The 24,381-nt window shown below is 39.3% G+C and overlaps 3 protein-coding genes and 1 pseudogene across 3 annotated transcripts; 1 reads left to right on the plus strand and 3 right to left on the minus strand.

Moving 5' to 3' along the window:
* The first annotated feature begins 314 nt into the window (after window positions 1-314).
* LOC120010251 (cytochrome P450 CYP82D47-like) lies at window positions 315-2,424 on the plus strand. Its single transcript, XM_038860983.1, has 2 exons — window positions 315-1,404; window positions 1,651-2,424. The coding sequence occupies exons 1-2, from the start codon at window positions 430-432 to the stop codon at window positions 2,275-2,277; spliced, it is 1,602 nt and encodes a 533-aa protein (XP_038716911.1). The 5' UTR covers window positions 315-429; the 3' UTR covers window positions 2,278-2,424.
* Window positions 2,425-15,844: 13,420 nt separating this feature from the next.
* Window positions 15,845-16,693, minus strand: LOC120011538. The gene is made up of 2 exons (XM_038862673.1): window positions 16,476-16,693; window positions 15,845-16,374 (listed from the first exon to the last, which is right to left on the minus strand). The coding sequence occupies exon 2, from the start codon at window positions 16,352-16,354 to the stop codon at window positions 15,965-15,967; it is 390 nt and encodes a 129-aa protein (XP_038718601.1). The 5' UTR covers window positions 16,355-16,374; window positions 16,476-16,693; the 3' UTR covers window positions 15,845-15,964.
* A 525-nt stretch (window positions 16,694-17,218) lies between these two features.
* Window positions 17,219-19,705, minus strand: LOC120011296 (annotated as a pseudogene).
* Window positions 19,706-21,206: 1,501 nt separating this feature from the next.
* Window positions 21,207-24,327, minus strand: LOC120011017 (B3 domain-containing protein REM16-like). Its single transcript, XM_038862015.1, has 5 exons — window positions 23,893-24,327; window positions 23,662-23,784; window positions 22,421-23,186; window positions 21,928-22,139; window positions 21,207-21,729 (listed from the first exon to the last, which is right to left on the minus strand). Exons 2-5 carry the CDS (start codon window positions 23,770-23,772, stop codon window positions 21,451-21,453), a joined length of 1,368 nt encoding a protein of 455 aa, XP_038717943.1. The 5' UTR covers window positions 23,773-23,784; window positions 23,893-24,327; the 3' UTR covers window positions 21,207-21,450.
* Between the last annotated feature and the right edge of the window lie 54 nt (window positions 24,328-24,381).

Consider the following 24,381-nt stretch of genomic DNA (forward strand, 5'->3'; position numbering starts at 1 on the left):
TGTCGCAGACTTTGTATAAATAAGTAAAATGGTAAATCTGTCGCAGCAACACCCCAGGCCATCCCCTGAGAATCTCACCAGCCACCACTATAAAACAAATTTCGACACCTCAGGTCATCCCCACCGCCATAAAACAAATTTAGGCCGCATGACTTTCGTTTCCACGACTATAATTAAAAAGAACATTTTCGACACTCCGGTCATCGCCAACTACATGCAATAAGACTATAAAGAGCAAAAAATTTCTCTGTGATGTTGTTTAGAGATCCAAATGAATAAAAAATTCGGCCGGCATTGATATTCCTCATAATCACTTTGAAATTGCTTGTCTGTTCTTGTTGGACGACTAGCTGGTCCTTTTGTATTTATACGTACGCATTCATCAATCGTATACACAGCAAGCATCTTCTCTCCTAACTAGCTCTCGAAATGGAGTTTCTTCTTTCACTCCCAACAAACACCATAGCCACAACAAGCTTTGCAGTTTTATTACTCTATTTATGTTTAAGGATATTCACAAATGTCCTAAAACCCAATAAATCCAAAACATCCCCACCACAAGCAGGTGGCGCCTGGCCTTTGATTGGCCACCTCCACCTCTTCCGCGGCCCACAGCCACCACACATAACATTAGGCAAGATGGCCGACAAACACGGTCCAATCTTCAAAATCAAGCTAGGCGTGCGTCCAACTCTTGTCATAAGTGACTCCCAGATTGCCAAAGAGTGTTTCACCACGCACGACAAAATTTTGGCTGGCCGTCCAGCGTATGTGGCCTTGGAAATCATGGGCTACAACAATGCCATGTTCGGTTTCAGCCCATACGGCCCTTATTGGCGTTACACTCGCAAGCTGGCGACTATTGAGCTTCTCTCCAATAAACGGCTCGAAACGTTTAAGCACATAAGAGAATCCGAGGTTAAGAATGCCATGAAAGAGATGTACCAATCATGGGTAGTTCATAACAAAAGCGCTAGCGGCCATTCGAATCATGTTTCCGTGGACATGTCTAAAATATTGGGAGACATCAGCTCAAACGTGACATACAGGGCTATGGTAGGTAAAGTGTATGCGAGTAAGGGTGAGGAGGATGTGAGATGGAAACAAGTATTGTCCGAGTATATGAAGTTGTTGAGCAACTTCTCTTCGTGTGATGCGTTGCCGTTTTTGAGGTGGTTCGATTTCGGAGGTTTGGAGAAGTCCATGAAAAGAACATTTAAAGAATTGGACAATTATGTTGAAGAGTGGTTGCAAGAGCATAGGAAAAAAAGATCCAGTTCTGGTGATGGTAGAATTGTGGTAGAAGACTTCATGGACGTGATGCTCTCCATTTTTGATAATGTTGGTGAACATGAGAATTTTACTGATTATAGTCCTCACACAATTAACAAGGCTACGTGCATGGTATGTTCATCTTCATCAATCTAGATTTAATTTATTTTCATCGATTTATAATCAATAATGATATGGAACCCAGTTATACGAGCTGTTGAGTTGGATGCATACAATTTTTTGTGCATCATGTGAGACTTGTGAAGCACATGAATTCACTTGAATCTTGTGCGTCTAACCCAGCTACTGGGATACCAACTGCATGCATATGTATCATTTTAAGATTTATAATTCTTCAATTCTACCACAATATTTCAGTCTCTTCTATTGGGGGCCTCTGATACCACTAAGAGTACTATGATTTGGTGTCTATCACTACTACTCAACCACCCTGACGTCCTAAAGAAGGTCCAACAAGAGTTGGATGCTCACATTGGTCCAGAAACACTAGTAAATGAATCAGATGTCAAATCATTTGTCTACCTTGATGCAGTTATAAAGGAAACATTGCGATTATACTCTCCAGGTCCACTCGGTTTACCACACGAGGCTATGGAGGACTGCACCGTAGCCGGTTATCATGTCCCAGCAGGGACTCAGCTTCTTTTCAATCAGTGGAAGATGCATCAAGATCCGAATGTGTGGGAGGATCCTTCGGAGTTCAAGCCAGAAAGGTTTCTGACAACACATAAGGACATTGATTTTAGGGGACGTCACTTTGAGTATTTACCATTTGCGAGTGGTAGAAGAATATGTCCTGGAATATCTTTTGCACATCAAATTCTGATGCTTTCACTTGCTAATATGCTTCATGGGTTTGATTTCACAACTCCAAATGGTGAACCAGTTGATATGGCTCAAGTTAGTGGAGGGACCCTTATCCGTGCAACGCCACTTGAAGCCCTCATCAGTCCACGCCTCCCAGGTCATGTCTATATGGGGTGAATTGCAATAGCATTATTGCAATATAGCACTTGGTGAATTATATAAGTCTACTTTGTTTGCTGGTTTGTATGTTGAATCTTGCTTAACCTAATACAAATTAGCGTTTGTATGTTACATAAATAATAATGATAATAATAATAATAATAATAATAATACTTTATACTTATCGTCTTTGAATCTTTCTAAACCTAATACAGATTAGGGTTTGTATGATAAATACGCTCTTGCCCGTCACCCTCAAATCGCCTCTACAATCCGTATCAGCCATCTATTATAATCAGTTTTGAGCTTCTTCATTTTTTTTGTATACAAGGGCTGAACCAGGAAGTTATAATGGAGTGGGTTGACATTGAAACAATAGTATTTTGATCAGTTCGAAAAGTTTTAGCAAGGGTTCGAGCGCTCTGCCCTCGAAATTTTTTTCATGCTTATTATGGATAAACATTCATCTTGATGTTTGGTCTCATAAAATAACGCGAAAACGAAAACTAATTATAATTAAATAGCATGTACAATATGAAACAATATATAAACGTATAACAGGAAGTGATATTTCAATCTAATTTTTTAAAACAAAAAAATATTGTTACTAATGTTAACTGTGACGTGTGTGTGTGTTCCCCTAACTACACCCTTTTTTATATATCATGGGAATCTATCTAAGGCAGGATACTTTGGATCCACTCAAACGGAGTAAACCCCCAATACATCCTCAATCCAGCAACTTAGGAAGCAAGCCAGCAAGTAGAGACGATCCAAGTATCCGGGTTTATATATATGGTCCAAAGTTGCATGATTCTTGGTCGTGAAAATTATTAATTAATTATTGAATGATTAAACAGGGTAGGTGGATAATGGATCAACATGTCTGTCCCTGGCTCACTAGTCACAAGCTGGCAATGTTGTCTTGTTATAACTTTGAATAAGTCATCAAATCCACAGTCGCTATTTTGATTAGGATTCGAAGAAAATAATGAATTTGATGAATTGGTTTGGATTCCAAGTCCGTATATCAACTTCAGTTTTGCCTAACCCGGTGGACTATTGTTTGCGAAATGGACAACAACAAAGAATTTCGAGTACCATAAAATTTCTTTATTACCAAGGATGTCAGATCCTATGTCATCCGAGTAAATGTTGTCCACTTCTTTTTTCCAAACCCATATCAATTTTAATTAACAACGCAAGGTTGTATGCGCTGAATTTGAAAAGAAATAGTAGGTCCTCATGAATAAACCTTGCGGATTTGATGGCTTATTAAGTTATAACAAGACCAATTAGACAGCACACATGGAATACGTCTACTGATTTGATGACTTTCAGCCAGGGGACACACATGTTGACTCGTCATCCCCCCCTACCCTGTTTAATTATTCAATAGTTAATTAATAATTTTCACGACCAAGAATCATGCAACTTTGGCCCATACAAACCCGGACACGTGGATCGTCTCTACTTGCTGGACACGTGGATCGTCTCGCCCATTAACTAACAAACCATTTGAAAATAAAATAAAATTATTTTGACAATAAATCTATGAATTTTAGCTATTTCGGACAATGCTCCTTGAGACATCCTGATTTTCAATAAAATAATCTTGGATTTTAGTTTAGATAAAATTCATAATCCCTGTAAAATGAGTACACGGTTAGCCATAAATCTTCTTATCGCGCCACATGTCAGCGATTGGTTGAGAGTGTCCAAATGTCCAACAATGGGCCACATATTGCCACGTGTCACCTCACGATTGGCGGTCATATTTGGTACAAATAATAAGGGCAAAGAAAACCTAGACAAGGTCACGTCGCCAAGTCACGTGACATGAACCACGTTGACGTCGAGGAATATGGACTTTTCTTTCCAGGCGCACTCAACCACTCCCCTCATCAACGACACCGTTTAGGATAAAGCAAAAGGATTAACCGAATTATATATATATATATATATATATCACAATATATTATAACATGAGAAAAATAACATGGAGACGCATTTTAATGCACTGTTATGACATTTAGAGATGTTATGTGTCGTTTATACAGGTTGTAAATGCATTGTGATATTAGGAACAACATATATGTTATCTATAAATAGTAATAGTAGAGGGATGAAAAGTATTACATTTGAAATACTATTTAGTCCTCTCAAGTATAGAATGTGGATGGGCCACATTTGATCCAATAGTTGGGGTCTTGGGGGATCCGATTAATTGGGCCTAACCAGCTAGAAAATAGTTAGCCCTACTCGGCAGTGTCTGCTCTCTCATTCTCAGCCTCTATTTCTAATGAGCCACTGGGCCCAAACAAGTGGGCTTTAAGGGCCCATCATCAGTTTACATCCGGGGACAAAGCTGACTTGCAAATTACACGTTTTTCCTTGAATAAATTTGTGATTGTTTGAACTTGGAAGTGAAGAATCTGGAGCTGCCGCAGTAGAGATCTTGCGTGGTAGAGAATAGAGATAGAAGGAGTGAACACAGAGAATTGTAGGATGACGGTGTTTGTCACAACTCTATCTAATGCGACATCGTTTTGATTGCTAGTGCTGGAATTACTGTCGTAGGATCTGAAGGAAGCTCAAGGGCTGAGATCAGTTTATGTTTTAGGTTTTATTCGGTGTTGTCCTTTAGGGGGTTTTTGTGGAAGAAACTTGTTGTTGTTTGTTGTCTTATTTTGGAGAGCCGCCCTCTCGAATAGGCGAGTTATCTGTCTGTACTTCTCATTTTGGCTACTTGGATCACTGTCATCACCTCTAGACATTGATATCAATTTATTCCTAGTTATTTGGTTAAGCTGTTGTGGTATTTCTGCTTTTACTTGTGGATTTGCATAGTTACACCCAGTTGCGTAACAAATTGGTATCAGAGGATCACGATTCTTATGGTGAAGGCGCGCACAATGACTGAAGATGATACTCATTCGCAGCTCCTTGATGCTTTGGTGACTCTTACAGCCCGCTTTGACACACAGTCCGCTCTCTATTCCGGCGATGACCTAGTGGTGTGGCTATAGAAAGCCAACCTGTGTTTCACCTATTACCAGAGCCATCTCAACCAGAGAGCTCTTATTGCTTCTTACCACATGGATGGCCGTGCGGCGGTATGGTCCCGGGAGTTGCAAGCATCCGAACAATTTCCTAGTTGGACTGATTTTGTGGCTGCACTCCAACGGCGTTTTGGCCCAAGTCTTTTCGAAGATCCTATGGAGGAATTAGTTCGTCTCCGGCAGACGAGCACTGTGGAAGAGTACCAAATTCGCTTCGAGAAACTGGTTGCTAGGGTACCAGAATTGATTGATGCCCATAAATTGAGTTTTTTCCTTGGCGGGTTGAAGAAGGAAATCCACCTACCGATTAAAAAGTTGATGCCACAGTCCTTGATGGCAGCTCAAGCCATGGCTAAAATGCAAGAGGCCACCCTTTTGGTGAATCGACGACAAGTTCGCAACCCTCACTTGGGCACCTTCCCTCACCATTGGGACCACCATCCAGATGCCAGCCTACCCACCTGCCAATATGCCAGCCTACCCACCTGCCAATATGCCAGCTTACCCACATCCCACTATACAAAGCCCTCCAACAGTCTTGTCCTTACCCTATCCTGGATTTGGTATGACTCCCAACCCACCTTCTGCCACTCCGTCGGCCAACATAACTTACCCTTCCTCCTCCGGCCCTAATCAACCTGTTTTCCCTCCCAAAGGGGTTTTTGTCCAGCGCATTACTGATCAACAGATGAGGGACAAACGATCAAAGGGGTTATGCTATAGCTGTGACGCTAAATGGTCTCCCGGCCATAAATGTCCTAACCCAAAATTATTTCTTATCGAGACTCAAGATGACCTTTGCTTGATTGAGGGTGTGACCCACAATTCAGACCAGTCATTTACAGTAACTTCCACAGATGATGCTCACTCCTTGCCCGAAACTGTGGATACTGTGAATTCCAACCCAGAAATCTTCTTACATGCCTTGTCTGGAGCTCCATCTCCATGTACTATACGGTTGGTTGGTCATATTAGGAAGGATCAATTTGTGGTTTTGATTGACACAGGGTCTACTCATAATTTCATAGATCCCACCATTGCTCAGAAGGCAAACTTGCTTGTACAACCCCACCCATCTCTTCGTATTACAATTGCAAATGGTGATATCCTTCATAGCCAAGGGAAAATTGGCGCAGTGACTTTCAGTTTGCAAAAATTATAATTTTGCGCAGAATTCTTGGTCCTACCTTTAGGGGGTTGTGACATGGTTCTCGGAATTCAGTGGCTCCGAGCTCTTGAAGTGGTACAATGGAATTTCCGTATGTTGACTATGGAATTTATTTATCAAGATAAACAATGCAAACTGGTCGGCTTGCAACCAGCCAGTGAAACCATAATCTCCTCCACTGGAGCTCCTGCCTTCCAGAGGTTCGAACGGCATGGTGTGCTTTGATGTGCCAAATATATACATACATTTGCACATCCTTTACACATAAGTTCATCCCATTTTGAGTTGATTAAGAGTTGATATTGCCTAAGAAAGTTATATTTGCATATTGTAGGTATCAAGGCAAGAAAGGAAGGAAAAGAGTGCAAAATGAAGATTTTTACTCCAGAACCGATTTCCGATCGATCGGATCCATTACCGATCGATCGGACCTGCCAAAACAGCATTTAATTCATGGAGACAGATTGTATTTCCGATCGATCGGAACAGTGTTCCGATCGATCGGAGGTACTATTCACAGCACGCGTAGTTTCGCGAAAAAGTTCCGAATTCACTTTTTTTTAAGCCAAAACGACCCCAACTTGTTTTGAAAACGACATAAGAGTTTGGGGAAGTATAAAAGGGCAAAAAAATAGGGTTTTGGGGGGTTCTTGGAGGGTTTTTCATTCTACCACCATTGGAGAGCTTGGAGCCACCATTGAAGCTTGGAGAAGAAGAGGGTTTTCTCTCTCCTTTTCTATCCTAGTTTCTATGGTTGATTTCCTTTGTTTAATGATGTATTTTGCTTCCATGAGTGGCTAGATTTCTTACTAGGGACTTAATGTAACCAAACCTTGAAGATTCAATAAACTTGGTTTCCTTATTTCTTGATTTCTCTCTCTCTCTTGATTGTCTATGGGTGTGATTAATGCTTTTGAATGTTTGGCCATCATTCAATTGATTTGCTGCCTAGATTGAGACCGGAAGGAGATATCTAGGGTTTGGCTCAAGCCATAGATGACATAGGGTGCATGAACCATAGGAATATAGGTTTGTGGCTTATGCAATCGCTAAATGATTTCCATAGTTCTTAATGGGTTTTTGATATATTAATCCATTGTTAGGAATAACAGGGATTTATGTTGAAAATACGTTTGATGTATCTAGGAACAGAACATTGAATAGGTTGGGAAATCGATTGTCATTATAGAGAGAGGAATTAGGGATTAAGGGACCAAGGGAATTGAATTGGATAGGTGAGGTGACGTTAAGTACCATAGTGCTTTCCATCCTTGATTTCACACTTGTGTTTGATTTGTCTTTGTTCTTTTTAATTAGTTTAGTTAAAAATCAAAACAAACCGCAAAACCGTTCCCCAATTTGCATAGTTGTTACTAGTTTGACATTGATTTCTATTGCCAACACATCCCTAGTGAAAACGATAATTTACTCACCTCTTTATTACTTGTGCGATTTGTGCGCTTGCAATTAAATCCATATCATGCTTCTCCAATTGATTGATGTTGCTCCAGCGGGATCCAGTGGCCAAGTGGATGTAGAAATTCAACAATTGTTGTCGTCTTTTGCTCCTGTCTTTGCGGAACCTCATGGTTTGCCCCCACATCGTTCTCACGATCACAGAATCCTTTTGAAGGAAGGCACTCAGCCTATCAATGTACGACCATTCCGGTATCCTCATTATCAGAAAGCTGAAATTGAAAAAATTATTAAGGAGCTACTTCACTCGGGAGTGATTCGCCCTAGTGTAAGTCATTTCTCTTCTCCAGTGTTGCTGGTGCAGAAGACCGATGGCACTTGGCGAATGTGTATCGATTACAGGGCTTTAAATAAGAAGACCATCAAGGACAGATTTCCTATGCCCCTTATTGATGAGTTACTTGATGAGCTGAACGGAGCCAACATATTTTCTAAACTAGACTTGCGCTCGGGATATCACCAAATTCAAGTGGTGGATGACGATATTCAAAAAACAGCGTTTCGGACCCACAAGGGCCACTATGAATTCCTTGTAATGCCTTTCGGGTTAGCTAATGCCCCATCAACATTTCAGAGTCTCATGAATACCGTGTTTGAACCGTATATTCGGAAGTTTGTCTTGGTGTTTTTTGACGACATTCTCGTGTATAGTAAATCTCGGGAAGAACATTTGACTCATTTGACTATTGTTTTGGATATCTTACAGCAACAGCAGCTCTTTGCTAAGTCCTCCAAGTGCAGTTTTGGTTTGTATGAGGTAGCTTACCTTGGCCACATTATTGGTAAAGATGGGGTTCGCACGGATCCAGCAAAAACTCAAGCAATGCAAGAATGGCCTATTCCTAAATCCGTCAAGGCACTTCCGGGATTTTTGGGGCTGATGGGATACTACAGGAAGTTCATTAAGGGTTATGGATCTATCGCAGCTCCGTTGTATAAGCTTCTAGTCAAAGATGCTTTCTTGTGGAATGATGCTGTGGAGTCCGCTTTCCTGGAGTTACGAGCTGCTGTATCCGCACCTCTTGTGTTAGCATTACCAAATTTTGAGTTACCCTTTGTGATTTAATGTGATGCCTCGGGCTGCGGTGTTGGGGCGGTTCTTATGCAACATGGGAAACCTATCTCCTTCTTAGTACAGTTCTTAAAGGCAGGGCGTTGAATCTCTCCACATATGAGAAGGAATTATTTGCTTTAGTGTTGGCGATCAAAAAATGGAGGGCTTATCTTTTGGGGCACACTTTCAAGTTTGTATGGATCACTATAGCCTTAAATTCTTGCCGGAACAACAAATGGGAACCCCTGCCCAACAGAAATGGTTGAGTAAGCTTTTTGGGTATGACTTTTCTATTGAGTATAAACAGGGCAAGGAGAACCGAGTGGCAGATGCCTTATCACACCAGCAGGAAGAGGTTGTTTCTCCTTCGTCGTTCTTTTGTGCAATTACAATTCCCACCCTTGAATTGATTTCTGATATCAAGAACTCCTATGAAGGCGATTCTTGGGCTCGGCACATTATTACTCAGTTGGTCGCTGATCCCACATCGTCCAGTCGCTTCAATTTACGTGACAATGTGCTTTTTTATAAGAATCACTTGGTGGTGGGTGATTTTGGGGACATTCGGAACAAGGTTTTAAAGCAGGTTCATAGCTCCCCTTTGGCTAGTCACCCAGGGTATGATAAAACCTTACACAGGGCTCAAAAGGATTTCTATTGGCCTGGGCTAAAATCCAGTGTTAAAACGTTTGTCCAACACTGCGACCGTTGCCAGACAACTAAATACATTAATACTCAGCCCTATGGTCTACTGTAGCCGCTGCCCATACCTACCAAAATCTGGTCTGACATTAGTCTTGATTTTGTCGAAGGACTACCGGTATCTTGTGGTAAATCGATACTTCTGGTGGTAGTTGACCGACTTTCAAAGTATGCCCACTTCTTGGCTCTCTCACATCCTTATACAGCAGCCTCAGTTGCTCAAACCTTATTGGATAATATTTTCCGCCTACATGGTATTCCAGAATCCGTGGTAACTGATCAAGACTCAATTTTTACTAGTGCTTTCTGGACTAAGTTCTTTGAACTGCAGGGTACTAAATTGAATTTTTCAACGAGCTATCATCCTCAAAGTGACGGTCAAACGAAAGCGGTGAACAAGGGCCTCGAACAATACTTGAGATGTTTTGCTGGAAGCCAACCGAAGCACTGGTTGAGATGGTTACCCTTGGCAGAATATTGTTACAACACAACTGTCCACTCTAGCTCCAAACTAACTCCTTTTGAAGTGGTCTATGGGCGAAAACCTCCTCGACTGTGTGATTATGTCCCTGGAACAACAGCAATCACCTCTGTAGACACTTACCTTCGTTCCAGGGAAGAGACGATGTGTATCTTACATCACAACCTCATGAAGAGTCAAAATACTATGAAGAAATTTGCGGACAGGACGAGAACTCCTATCTCATTTGAAGTAGGTGATCTCGTTTATTTGAAGCTCCAGCCTTACCGCTAAATATCTATTGCTCAACGCCAGGACCTCAAGTTAGCGCCAAGATATTATGGGCCATTTCCAATCACTCAAAGGATTGGCACCGTGGCTTACAAGTTGTAATTGCCGCCTACTTCCCTTATTCATCCAGTATTCCATGTGTCCCAGTTAAAGCAACATTTGGGGCCAACCCCAGTGGTCTCACCTATTCTTCCACCAACTAATGCAGAAGGTCTTCCACTGCCTATGCCTGAAGTGGTTCTGGATAGGCGTCTGGTGAAGCGGGGAAGCACCCCAGCAGCGGGGTTACTAATCAAATACCTGGGTATTTTATGATCACTTGGCTGAACAATTCCCTGACCTTGTGGGCAAGGTCTTCTGAAGGGGCTGGATTTGTCACAACTCTATCTAATGCGACATCGTTTTGATTGCTAGTGCTGGAATTACTGCCGTAGGATCTGAAGGAAGCTCAAGGGTTGAGATCAGTTTATGTTTTAGGTCTTATTCGGTGTTGTCCTTTAGGGGGTTTTTGTGGAAGAAACTTGTTGCTGTTTGTTGTCTTATTTTGGAGAGCCGCCCTCTCGAATAGGCTAGTTATCTGTCTATACTTCTCATTTTGGCTACTTGGATCACTGTCATCACCTCTAGACATTGATATTAGTTTATTCCTAGTTATTTGGTTAAGCTGTTGTGGTATTTCTGCTTTTACTTGTGGATTTGCATAGTTACACCCAGTTGTGTAACAGTGTTCCACTTCTTCAACTGCGCAATTCTCACCTTCGGCCCTCACGCCGTCTGCTACTCCGCCACACCCTTGTATGTCTTCGCATTCGTTCTCTTGCTTTGTTTCTAGTTGTAGATCTGTCATAATTTCAAACCTAAATCTATATCTCTTATCAGTTTCGATATCTTTGCTCATCGATTCTTACAGATGACTCAATTCATCTTTTGTTCACTATCGAGTATCAATACACTCTGCGAGCTAATTATGTTGTTGACGCATGCATTACTGCACTTGAATTGTGATTGTAAGAATTAGGCATTTGATATCGATAATTTTATGGTTGTTAAGGTAGAAAAGAACAAGAGAACTAGACAAGTTATTAGGTATTGCTGATTTAAGTCCTTAGTTCCTGAATTGTTCTCCATCAAAGATCTTAAAATTTTTGACTATTTGTTTTTTTTTTTTCGTGTTTCCGTATGTGATGAATGCCAATTGAAGAGAAGGAAATGGGAGTTGTTCCTTGTTTGAGAAACTCACTTAAGATATGTGGTAAAAGGATTTGTTGGTCGCATGATATATTAGCATTTTATATGGGGCCTAGTCTTGTTGAATGTGGATCTGGATTTGTTTCTTACTGAAGAATACTTGTTTCTTTTTGAGCGGACATGAAGAAATGATGTTTTGTTTAAGGACAATGTTAGAGACCCCCAAAAGTTCCCCAAATCTATGTCTCATTAAAATAATCATTGATTAAAATCATACATGTAGGACCATAGTTACCGGGGACGATAATTACCCCCTCGTACCCTGAATTGGGACGAACTCCCAATTTGGGGTGACGCTCGGGAACGCGACCTGGGACGCTACGCCTAAAGTAGCGTCCCAAAATTCTGCCATGAAAATACCCAAAAATCAATTGAGATTTGAGAACAAAGAAGAGTAGAAGAGAGCGTACAGACTGACAATTCCCAAACCAAAAAAGACCCAAAAATCATACTTGGTCGATGCTTCACGACATTGGAGAGAAGCGGAAGGCGTGGGAGAGGAGTACTCAAACCAGAGAGAATGCATGAGAGAGAAATAGTTACTCCATGACAGAATCAAAGAAGGCGTGGCAGAGAAGAGTACCCAAACCAGAGAGGAGTCTTCACGACGTTGGGATTGGGAAAGAAGAGTGTCTGAACCCTAAATTTGTGGTTATTAAAGCCCAAAACTAAAGCCTAGAAAATTGACCTATAAATAACAAAACCCATTAAAATTTATTACCCAGTCTCCAAAAATAATAGAGAAGCATTGAAATTGTTTTTTTCTTGTACTTTAGATTGTAAAATATGTTATATTTAATTTTATATTTAATTCAATATTTAGGAGTGACCCCAATAACTCTTCAAACCGTACCACGTTCCTAACTAGCGTACCAATTAAGTCTACCCCTAAACGTACCACAAATTAATCAAGTGGCGTACCCTGTTCCCGTACCACGACTCGGAGCGTACCGAGTTCCTGGTAACTATGTGTAGGACCCACGTCACATCCAACACTCCACATTAAATGAGAGTCACTTTTTGGGGGTCTCAAGAAATATCCTTTGTTTAATATGTCTCTAATTAATTTAGTATCGTTTCATGCCTGAGTCCCTGACTATGTACCACTAACATTAAGTTGAATTATAGCGTGAACATTGAATTTCGGATTTCCTACTAAGAATTTTAGGTTTTAATAGTGTGGATGTTTTGTTGTGCAATTTATCTGCCCTCTCAATATGCAAATTCAAATTGTCACCGGCGCATATGTTATACAAATCCGAGTACGACACACTTGGTACGTCCATTAAAGCTGCTCTTGTTTACCCTTGGGACAGCTTTGGTAAATGTGGGTTCATTTATGCATTCTATCGCATACTTTGAGGCCTGCATTACATCTTCCATCCAGCAATGATGATGTATTATCTTTTCCTTATCGTCTATGGATTTCATCTTGTGTTTACCCGACCATGTCATAATAAAGTCTTCCTGCATTTTTTTGTAGCTAGTTTGCCTGGCAACCTTTCTTAAGGTCTCTGAAAATGAGAACTTTGATCCTTATCAGGTATCTTCCTTCTTTTGACTCTTACAACGTTTGATTATGAACAATGAAGGTTGGAGGAATGCTAATGGTTTCTCTATTACTTTGATAAAGATTGTTGAAAGTAATTTGCTACTCTTTTTCTACTTGTATTGATGTGAATAGATTATGTTGATCTTATCGTCTCCTCTACTTATTATCTTTTGCTCTTCCAATCATGATATATTTCTGCTGTTTACCTGGATATTATCTTTAATTCTCTTACCAATCTCGTTGGATGGTGTTAGCTAGATTAAAGTGGCAGGATGATTTGTTGATGTCATTTGAGTTTAGGTTAAATAATTAAGATAAATGCGGTGGATCATGGGGAAAGATGAGATGCTGATACATTATGTATGGCCGTCAATAATATGTTGTTTAGGCACCAAGAACTAATTGAGTCTGCACTTGGCTGGTTATACTTGCTCTTTAGTTTGTCTAGTTTTACTTGATATCTGGTTACTTTGCCACTTACTAATTGCTGATGCCTGTTCTTTCAGGAATTATTGAAAGCTGTAATTGGTTTTATCGATGTTGCTGGGCTTTATTTTGCTTTAACACAGTTGACTCACAGGAACATATCCCAAAATCATAAATTTCAAGCTGTTGGACTTGGAGAGGCTTGAATGTATTTTCCTCATACTACTTTAATATGGATAAATTTATCCCGCTTTCCATCTCCGAATTTCTTTTTTGTTCTGCTCAGAAAAGAAAAAGAAGGGGGGGGGGGGGACCTTCAGTTATGTAGTTTTCTTTATGCGCAAGCCATGTAAACAATGGGATGTGCTGCTCGTCCCACCTTTATGAATGTTATTTTCTTGGGCCTTGCTACTCTGTTTTGTGATCTTCAGCAGCACTGTGATGCAACACCTTTTCATTGTGACAGGATGGGCTTTTACTGATTCTGTTCTGCATAGACTGGCACCATTGTGGGTGGGTGCCACAGGACTAGAATTCACTCGGGATTACATTCTGCAAGGCCTTGAAGCAAATGCAAATCTTGTACGTTCACTTTGTTCCTGTACTTTTGCCACTTGCCCTGGATGAGATTTTTTATGTTTCAAATAGCAAATTTTGGACGCATAATTTATATTTATGAGTTGCTCAATGTGATCTATATCTTTGCAATTGCAGTTTTTACAAAATCATCTTTATTTTGTTACTTTCTATGGTGCGTTTGGTACGAGGATAATGGGGTGTAATAGTTACAAGGGTAATTAAATTTTAAGTTTACTTGGGTTTGTTATGTCAGTATAACTTTTACTCCTGTAATAAATTTTAGTAATTAAGCTTATTTTTTACACATAAAGTTTTTTAGTGGTGAACCTGGGTAATAAAAAGTAATGAGAAGTTTTACTCCAACCTATTACCCCCTTAAATAAAAAATTCTAAAAGCCTATAAGTTATATATATACATATATATTACACACACATATATATACACACACACATATATATACACACACTCACATATGCACTGTCTGTGTGTATACACACACACATATATATATATACACATACACACACATATGCACTGTCTGTGTATATGTATATATGTATGTGTATTATATATATACATACATATTTTATATAAATATAAATATAAATATAAATATATACATATCATATATATATAAAAATAAATAATGTCGGGCTTGGGTCGGGCTCGGGCTGAGCCAAAATTGGCCTGAGGTGTCTGGCTTCGGGTTGGGCCGACCCAAAAAATGGAGCCCATGCCCGCCCAAGGGGTCGGGCAGGGCCGAGCTCGGACCTAGGCCCGCGGGCCAAATGATGACCCCTACTCTTTTGTTACGTCTTTGTCATGGATTTGAATGTTACCAGATTATTTTGTTGAAATTGTTAACAATTGTTATTATATATATATATATATATATATATATGTTTGGCTGTGTGTGTATATATATACATATGTATCTATATTTTTAAAATTTTGGTAAATGATAGTAGTAACAATAAAAAACATAATCTCACTTTTTTCTAGTTTGGTTCATTACAATAATAACAAACAAGGGTAATGGTATTACACTAGTAATGTATAGTCGTAACAAACAAGAGTAATGAATACTTGGGTAAATTTTACCCTTCTTTACCAAACAAGGGTAACACTTATTGTTCATAATTATTATTACCCTTGTAACATTTACATGGGTAACAAATTATACCCTCAAATTCTTACCCTCTTACCAAACGCACCCCTAGTGTTTGAATTGGTGAGAAACGCCAATGCCATCGCAGTGCTTACTTAATAAGGATTTTGGTTATTTGACTCCAGTTTGATATATTTTTTCTTGGACAATGCATTAGATCTCTTGAGATCCGTTTGGAAGACAAGATACGGCTTTCTATTGTATAAAATTGTCATATTTAATGATATTATTATGTGTCTGAATGATTTTTAAAAAACTCAATATAGTATAACTTTATGCAAAATGGACTCTTATGATCGTATGATATAAAAATATCGTCAACCCGTTTTTATTTTACCCAGAGCGTTAGATAAGAGGTAATAATGTAATATGTTCAAATTAGAACAACTAGATCCCAAAAGGGAAGAGTCAAACTAATTTATTGCCATGTATTAAAATCTTAAAAGAATCACAACATTACATGAGAATGTTAAAACAACAGCATTTCTTGTTCAATTCTAACAAGTAAAAATACCAACTCACTCCGATTCCTCCACTGATGCTTCAATCCTGAGAAGCACAAATCCAACAGCAACCCCAACAAGGGTCAACCCATTGATTATAGCTGCAATCTGGAATATCTCATCCACCTTACTACATTTAGCAGAAAGCGCACCACCACCTCTTCTTCTTCTTCTTCCACTTGATGTTACCCTCAAAGAGTTCACAACATTGGCAAAGCACTGTTCAGTACTCACTGGTAGCCCTAAAGAGAGAACACAGTTGTGGGCTTTAAGACCTCCATATGAGCTGTTCAAGCCTACTATTTGCCTAACCTTGTTAACCCTCCTCTGGGTCTTGCTGCTTGAGCTCATCAATGGAGCACTATTGATCCTTGCAGGAGTGAGAACTGCTGTTGCTGCAGCCATGTTTAGAGTATTGCACAACCCTAGAAAGCCAAGAAATGTGAGACAGAAAGAAAAATCAACAGGTAAGCATAATTTGATCTTTTTTTGCAGAAAAGTAGAGGTGTATTAATGAACTACTTACCTGTTTTTCTCTATTGAGACCTGGCAAGTGGCAAAGAAGAGAGGAGCTGTGGAGGGAAGAGTTGGAAAGAGTAGTTTTTGTATTGGAATAGGGTTGGGATAAGGTGAGTGGTAGTATGGTTGGTTTGTAGACAACTAAGATCAGAGACACATTGGAGAAAGTTAGGGCCATAAAGAGAGCACCCTGCTTAGGTGGACATCAATCTAATAGTCAGTATTGCTGGAGATAATGAGCAATATTTTATTTATTTATTTCTAAAAATGCATCCTTCTATGTTTTTGCTTAACCAAATCACTTTTTTATCCTACCTATCTCAAATGTTAAGATAGACACACACGATTTCATATGGATACAGGGGCATACAATTTCACATAGATCATATTCATTCATCCCGACGTTTGAGATAGCTGGAACAAAAATCATTGGGAAGCTTGGCATTTTCGTAACCAATTCAATTTTTTGACTACTCTTGAAGAGTCACTGGTTATTACCCTCATACAACTTCAGCTACATGAAGTTTTCTTCTTCTTTTTTTCTCACTGAGCTCGCCATGATTGTTCAAAAATGGGTGTAACATCTTTGCAGCAATGTTTTACAATCCAAAATTCAGGTTCTTCCATATGGGTTCTGTTCTGGCATTCAGCAATTCTCTGCTTCAGGTAACAAGGCAATATCTTAACCTAGGTCTGACTGTCCAAACCAGAAAAATGGTAAATCTGGAAGTGAAGAATGAGCAATTTGGGAATGCAAAGAGTGAGCCAAATTCAGGCAACAAAGCATACTTTATTTCTTCTTAAAAACCAGTTGTACAGAACAGCCCAAGTGGAGTTCAGAATTACAAAACATGGGATATTCTTTCACTTTTGGCCTGGATAAGTCATCGACCTCAAATATTTACATGCTCGCTAACACTTTAAAGAGTAGATACCAAAAGAATCCATGGATATGTGTCCTCTCTGGGGGCAAGTTTCTCTTCCCAGATAATCTTCAAAGGCTTACCACCTTAACAGGAGACAAGGGCTGGACTTCCGGCACAACACGAAAGATTTGGACATCCAGAACAACACAATTATTCAAAGGGCTGCTGGGTTCAAACACACATACATCAAATTCTTCTAATTTGTTATCAAGAGTGAAGTTCTTCCATCCAATAGACTGCCCTCCAAGGCCTCGACTATTGAAGTAACTGAATTTGACGTGCCATGTATTCTCGCTTACCCGTAAGACCAAGTCTTGCTTCTTCAGGGACAAATGCTTGTTCATCCACCAAGACGGAATTCTCTGAAGAATACATCACGTAAATGATGGAATCTATTCAATCCTAATGGTGTGCAGCAATTGAAATTTGACATGTACACTAAACACATTATATGTATAGCATCCCCTCCAAAAAAGTTGAGTGGGATTTAAAATTTGGAAGAAACAAAATCAGAGAGCAATAATACGAAATGCACAAGGGTAATACAACCATACTGAGGAAATAAAATTACTTTACCAAGTAATGTTTCTTGTATACATTTGTCTGTTTCATAACAGAGAGAAAACCTAGTGGCGTTAATGCTGCGTCTGCCAACCACAAAGCTTTCCTCTTCTCTTCTTTTGTTACAGGCCTTCTATTTGACTTATATTGCTGGCCATAACTTGCCTTCTTACTGATGGATGCATATGTAGGAACTAAAATCAACCAAATGAAATCAGCAAACAAAGAAATCGTAATTACAAAATTGTATAATGCAAGAACCTACATAAGTCAAACACACTAAACGAGAGGAGATTTTTAAGCAAACAAATCAAACTCGACAATGCAGACCATGAAAACACAGGGAAGGAAGAATAATTTTCTTAGGGGAGTTAGATTGTACACTGTACAGAAATGGTGAATTCATAAGGCCCTTTTTAGGTGAAGAAATTGTTAAAAAAATCATAACAGCATTGGGTCTTTTATGAGTAGCTTGGGTTATAATCAACTGACCTCCAAGTTTTTCATCAGTGTCTTCACCAATAGAGTTATCTGATGAAGAGCCGCCACCAATACTAACCTGTTCATTGGAACTTTCAAGAGTTTTCCTTTTTGTTTGGCTTTGCTTCAATAATCCCTTATTGGCAGATTGGCACACTAAAGGCCGTCCTACTGGTATTGCATCAGAAGCTTGGGGCACAAAAGGCTGTCCTGACGGTACTTCATCATCATCATCAAATATGAGTTTCCGCTTTAGAGAGTCTCTAACGACATCCTGCGGCAAGGGAGGAACAATTTCTGAAGAACTTCCTCCTCCAATTTATGAAGCGGCCTTCTCGCACAAGCTCTGCCCATCAAACATTAAAACGTCAAAACATGAATCCCCCTTGTACTTGAAGATCATGACATCATTCTCCTCCAAAGCATGGTCTCTTACAAAATCTTTCCAACCATGACCGAAGAATGTTATGTTATTGTTCGTTGTTAGTCCAACTTTCCATGTGATGCCACTAGGTCCTTTAAGATTCACTGTTTCAGGCAACTTTCTCTTCAAATTTCTAGTAAATGGTTCAGGGATCGCCTGCAATTTTGTACAGACATTGGTATTCAAAGCATTGGAGTGAGAGCAACAGAAAGAGAATGCATAATACTCAGGATATTCCATCAATCAATCCAGAAAAATATTAACCAACCCTCGTTGCATGATATGAAGCAGCGATTCACACAAAATGGGCTACTAGTAGACTTAGTTTGGCATTGTTGATTTTACTATTTTTTTTTAACTATTTTTATCATTTTCTGATTATTCTTGCCCAATATTTCACTGTTTTTCTCAAGAAAAATATGCATAAAACAGTAAATCCCAACCTAACTTCCATACATTGGTATTAAACCCAAAAGCTAAACCGCACATAAGCTTAAAAATTCTGCCTTTTTTCCTTTCCTTCTATGACTAGAAGTGTTAACATTTGAAATTAAGCAACCAGCCCCATTGACAAGCACAAAAGCCTACAGATCTACACGAAGCAAAATGTATATAGCTCGGTACAGCACATGATCGCCCCCTTCAAATGTGTGTACATAGATTCTCAACAATTAACAGCAGGAACATTAACAAAGACCAAAACTGGTAAAGGAGACTTACAAGGCTCTGATCAAAACCAGAACGAAGAAACTGAGAGAACTGATGGCACTGAAAATGGGTCCAATAGAGGTCCTCTATGCCACTCCTGCAACCTTTGCATGTCTCGTCCATTTCCTACCAGCAGGTCGGGAAAAAATAAAAAGAAAAAAAAGACTTCTGCGTCATAAAAAGAAAAGCGATTTAAAAAAAAAAAAAAACCCATAAACGAAATAAAATAACAAAGGTTCAGTGTTAAAGACACCCACCAAGAATGTCCTACTGCTGTCTTTGAAGGTGGACTCCCAGGTGAAAAACGCAATAACCAAATCACACTTCAATAAACCAAGTTATCGTTCGACCTAAAGGTGTAAAGTGGGCCTGCCGGGCCAGTCAGCCACGGAGGTTTCGTGGGCCGACCCGCCTGTTTAAATTCACAGGCTGGCTCGCAAATCTCAAATCCCATGGTCTGGCATACTTGGGAGTTAGGAGGCCTGCCATATCGGGCCTAACAGGTCCTTCCTTCTTTTAATAAAAGATGAAATTGATCCTACACCATATGCACTTCAGATTTTATTAAAATACCCCATTCTTAATAAACTTTCAAAAAAATTATACGTTATTAAGTACAACCCATTTTCTGTTTTTCCTTAAAATTCAATCAACACCCCTTCTCCAAACTTTAAATCTGCAACATCATCCTCCTCTTCTTCATCCACTCCTCCGTCGTTGCCCACCGCTTCTAGCCGTCGCCCTCCCTTATTTCAAAACAAAACCTATATAATATCTAGTATTTATAGTAGATCCACTTCTTTCGCTCGTTATTTATAGAAAAATAATTGATATTTGAGAGAAGTTTATCTAATTCCTCTTTCTCTCATTTGTTATTGAGTTTCGCCTTTGAGAAAAAGCAATCGGTGAAGATGGAGTAGAAAAATATGTTGGTATCGGCGTTGAGTGTAGGCGTAGGAGTAGGGGTTGGAGAGGAAAAGAAGGTTGGAGGCCCTTGGTATGGCTTCAACAATAGAGGAGAAGAAGGAAGGAAGGAGAAAGATGAAGGATTTAGAGTTTATTTGGTAGGGACAATGTTGTGTTATAAGATTAGACTTTTTGACGAGAAATTAAACAGTACGCTTAGTAATCCGTGGAGGTGTAAAGAGTCCTCAATCAAATTTGTTATTTGATGCAACTTCTCAAACTTGACATCTCAATGTGTTAAACCTTGTACTAACCATTACTAACTTACTAACTTGTGGGTCATCAGTAAGGGCTAGCCTATGTGAGCCGAAAACTTTGACCTAGCCCGTTACAATATAATTGATTCGAACCTAGCACTAACCGTTGGTCAACAGGCCGATCCAAGCCAACGAGTCCTTGGCCAATTTTACACCTCTAGTTCGACCCTCTACTTAATATCAAGGTTATGAAAGTAAATGGCTTCACTTGTGCAATAGATATGTGTTATTTTTGGATAATGATTGTATTTTCATAAAAAATTCAAACAAACAAAAAAAAAAACAGGGTAATTTGCTGGCAACCTTTTCCGATTAAAAAAAACCCATTTTGAGTAAATGCTTGTTTCTATTTTATTTTCTTTTTGTCTCTAAATAATTGTGGTCCTGTGTCTACTCATATAGAAAACAATTTTATGTACCACAAACAACTCAAGCACCGAAGCAAATAAACTTCTTGAATAGCAGTACCACAAACACAACCCAAATGCAGTACAACAATACACAACTTATATATGTTCTTGCCTCTGCTGCTTGTGTTAAATGTTAAAACATGCAATATGTTTATGTAAAGAGACAGTACCAAAAGAGTCGAGGCTTTCCTTCACTTTCTAGATGCCCTACATGTTTCTCTTACGCGCTGCTGCTTATCTTCACCACCACCTACACAGGAACCAAAGGACGGACTTCCTGGACAACGCGAAAGATGTTGACATCAAAGAGAGTGCAATCATTCATGTCGCTGCCGCGTTCAAATACACATACATCGAACTCTTCTAAATTATTATCAATAGCAAAGTTCTTCCATCCACGATCTAGCCCTCCAAAGCCACGAGCCTTGATATAACTGAATTTGGTATGCCATATATTGTCTTTTATGCGTAAGATCACATCTTGATGCTCCAGAGACAAATGCTTCTTGATCCAAACAGAAGGAATTGTCTAGACAGAACAAAACCAAATGCATTATGTAATCTATTCGACCCTGGTTGGGGAAGCAATTATCCTCTAAATATTGTATAGCACCACCACCAAAGGATAACTAATAGACTTTTGAAGAAACAATAATAAAAAAAAACAATACTAGTAAAACGAACGATGTGGAAACTACAAGCATGCCCAGGACAGGAGAAAGTTTACCATGAAATATCTCTTGTATACATGTGTGGGTTTCATAGCTACCATAAAACCTTCAGAGGTCAAAGCTGCTTCCGCTAACCACAACGCATTCTTCTTCTCTTCTTCAGTAACAGGCCTTCTATTTGATTCATATTGCTTACTGTACCGTGCCTTTTTACTGATTGATGTGTGAGGAGCATCTACATCAATCACTATGGGTGTAATTGCAGCACCTGAATCAATCATATGAAACCAACATACAAGCAACTCACGACCACAAAATACCATATCTAATGCAATGCAAGACACCCTCATTCAAAAGTCATAACAATGTACAAGAAGTTAAAACACATCAAACTAGTGATCAAATTTCCTAAGCAAAATAAAAGAACAGTTCCAAATGAACCCGATGAAGACCTCAAGGACACAGTGAAAAGAAAAAAAATGAGAGGGGAGGGAGAAGTTTAAAAAATAGTTACCATTTACACTGGCACAGAGATATTAAAAACCATACCAGCATTGGATCGTGCTTCCCTTTCTAAAAGGGAAAGTCCACGGGTTCTCATACTCCATCTGGAACTTCTGGGCTTAGAAAACACACGTTCCTTCATAGACTTCTTAAGAAAAGCTTGGGGCACAATGGAACGACCTATGGGTATGTCATCAAAGTCATCATTTATAGATTTCTTTCGGGAACTGCCTACACCACTAACCGGAGAATGGTCAAGAACATTTGAACTTTCAGGAGTTTTCCTTTTTGTCTGGCATTGCTTCAGTGATTCTTTGCAAGTAGCTTGGGAAACAAAAGGATGTGCTAATGGTATTGCACCAACATCTTTGGGCACAAAAGGACGTCCAAATGGTATGGCATCACCATCATCAGATATAGATTTTTGCAGCGGATTATCTCCAATGACATCCCCTGGCAATGGAATAACAACTTCGGTAGAACTTCCTCCAACTTTTCCTTCCTTATGGCATCCACTGGTCTGTTTTTCATGCCCACATTTCTGGACAAAATATGATTTTGCCTTCTCACACAAGCTCCGGCCATCAAACATTAACACATCAAAAGATAAATCTGCATTTAATTTGAAGATCAAGACATCACCATCCTCCAAAACATGATCCGTCACAAAATCTTTCCAACCACGACTGAAGAACATTACATTATCGCTCGTCATCAAGTCTACATTCCATGAAATGCCACTAGGACCTTTAAGAGTCACTCTTTCAGGTAGCTTCCTCTTCAAATTTCTAGTAAAATATTCAGGGATTGCCTGCAATTTCGTACATCAATAAAATTTAAACTACATGACCATGCAAAAGGGAGGTGATCCGAAATAACAATAATCAAAATATTGGGTAACTCAATCCAGACAAATATGAACCAACAGCTAGTACACTTTATAGGACAACTAGTAAAAAACTCAAATGGACTATTCTTAATTCAATTCAAGGGTTTCAACCGGGATTTACATCGTAACAGCAAAGCATTGCAACTGTGTAAAAAACCCAAAAATCAAATCCTACAAAAGCTAAAGCTAAAACAATCATGTCTCTCCTTTTCTTACGAAGATTTAGAAGCTTTTAACTTTCGTTAACTCACATCAACCAACCAACTCACTTTAACAACACAAAATATCCACAGATTTTGACAGAAACAGAATGTGTCATAATACATATGCATTCTAGTAGACGAATCCCAGAAGAGAAAAAAAAAAAAAAAAACAGAAAACAGGGGAGGAGACTTACTAGACGCTGATGAAAATCACCACGTAGAAACTGAGAGAACCGGAGGCTCTCAAAATAGGTCCAATAGGAATACTCATCACAACTCCAACAGTCTTCACATGCCTCCCCCATTTCCTTACAAATCTAACATAACAAATCCAGTTCACAGAATGTAAAATGGGTTTCAAAAACCCACAATAATTTGTATATGATTTACAAACAGAAGACTTCATTACGATTAAGGACACTCACCAAGACCCCCAACTCGGAATTATCTGGGTTTTTTACTGCCGTGCAGGAGTCAATAAGGCCAAAGAGAACTGATGATGAAGTAATCTGGGCCGGACGTGAACCCACAATTGAAACCCTCTTCAATAAGCATTGATGATGTTAATTTCCTTGTCACTGCTTCCAGTTTCCAATAGGTGGGAAACTGAAATTGTAAATGCTACTTGCAGCTTTATCAGCTTTATCAGGGAAAAAAAAATAGATTACACAGACTACTTTTCTACACGTCAGGACAAGAGACGAACTCTTTATTTTCCTTAAACGAGTGTAGAGAATAGAGAGATCACTAGATCAGAAGAGGAGAAAAAGGAGCATTAAATCGGATGTCAGTGTTCGATGTGCACGAGATGCTAGGATTGGCGTTGCTTGGGGTGATCACTAGATCAGAGGAGGAGAAAAAGGAGCATTAAATCGGATGTTCGGAATTGCACTGTAATAATAGTGATGGGAATG

The sequence above is a fragment of the Tripterygium wilfordii genome, chromosome 12, assembly GCF_013401445.1.
Source record: "Tripterygium wilfordii isolate XIE 37 chromosome 12, ASM1340144v1, whole genome shotgun sequence".
In the NCBI taxonomy this organism is placed as follows: domain Eukaryota; kingdom Viridiplantae; phylum Streptophyta; class Magnoliopsida; order Celastrales; family Celastraceae; genus Tripterygium; species Tripterygium wilfordii.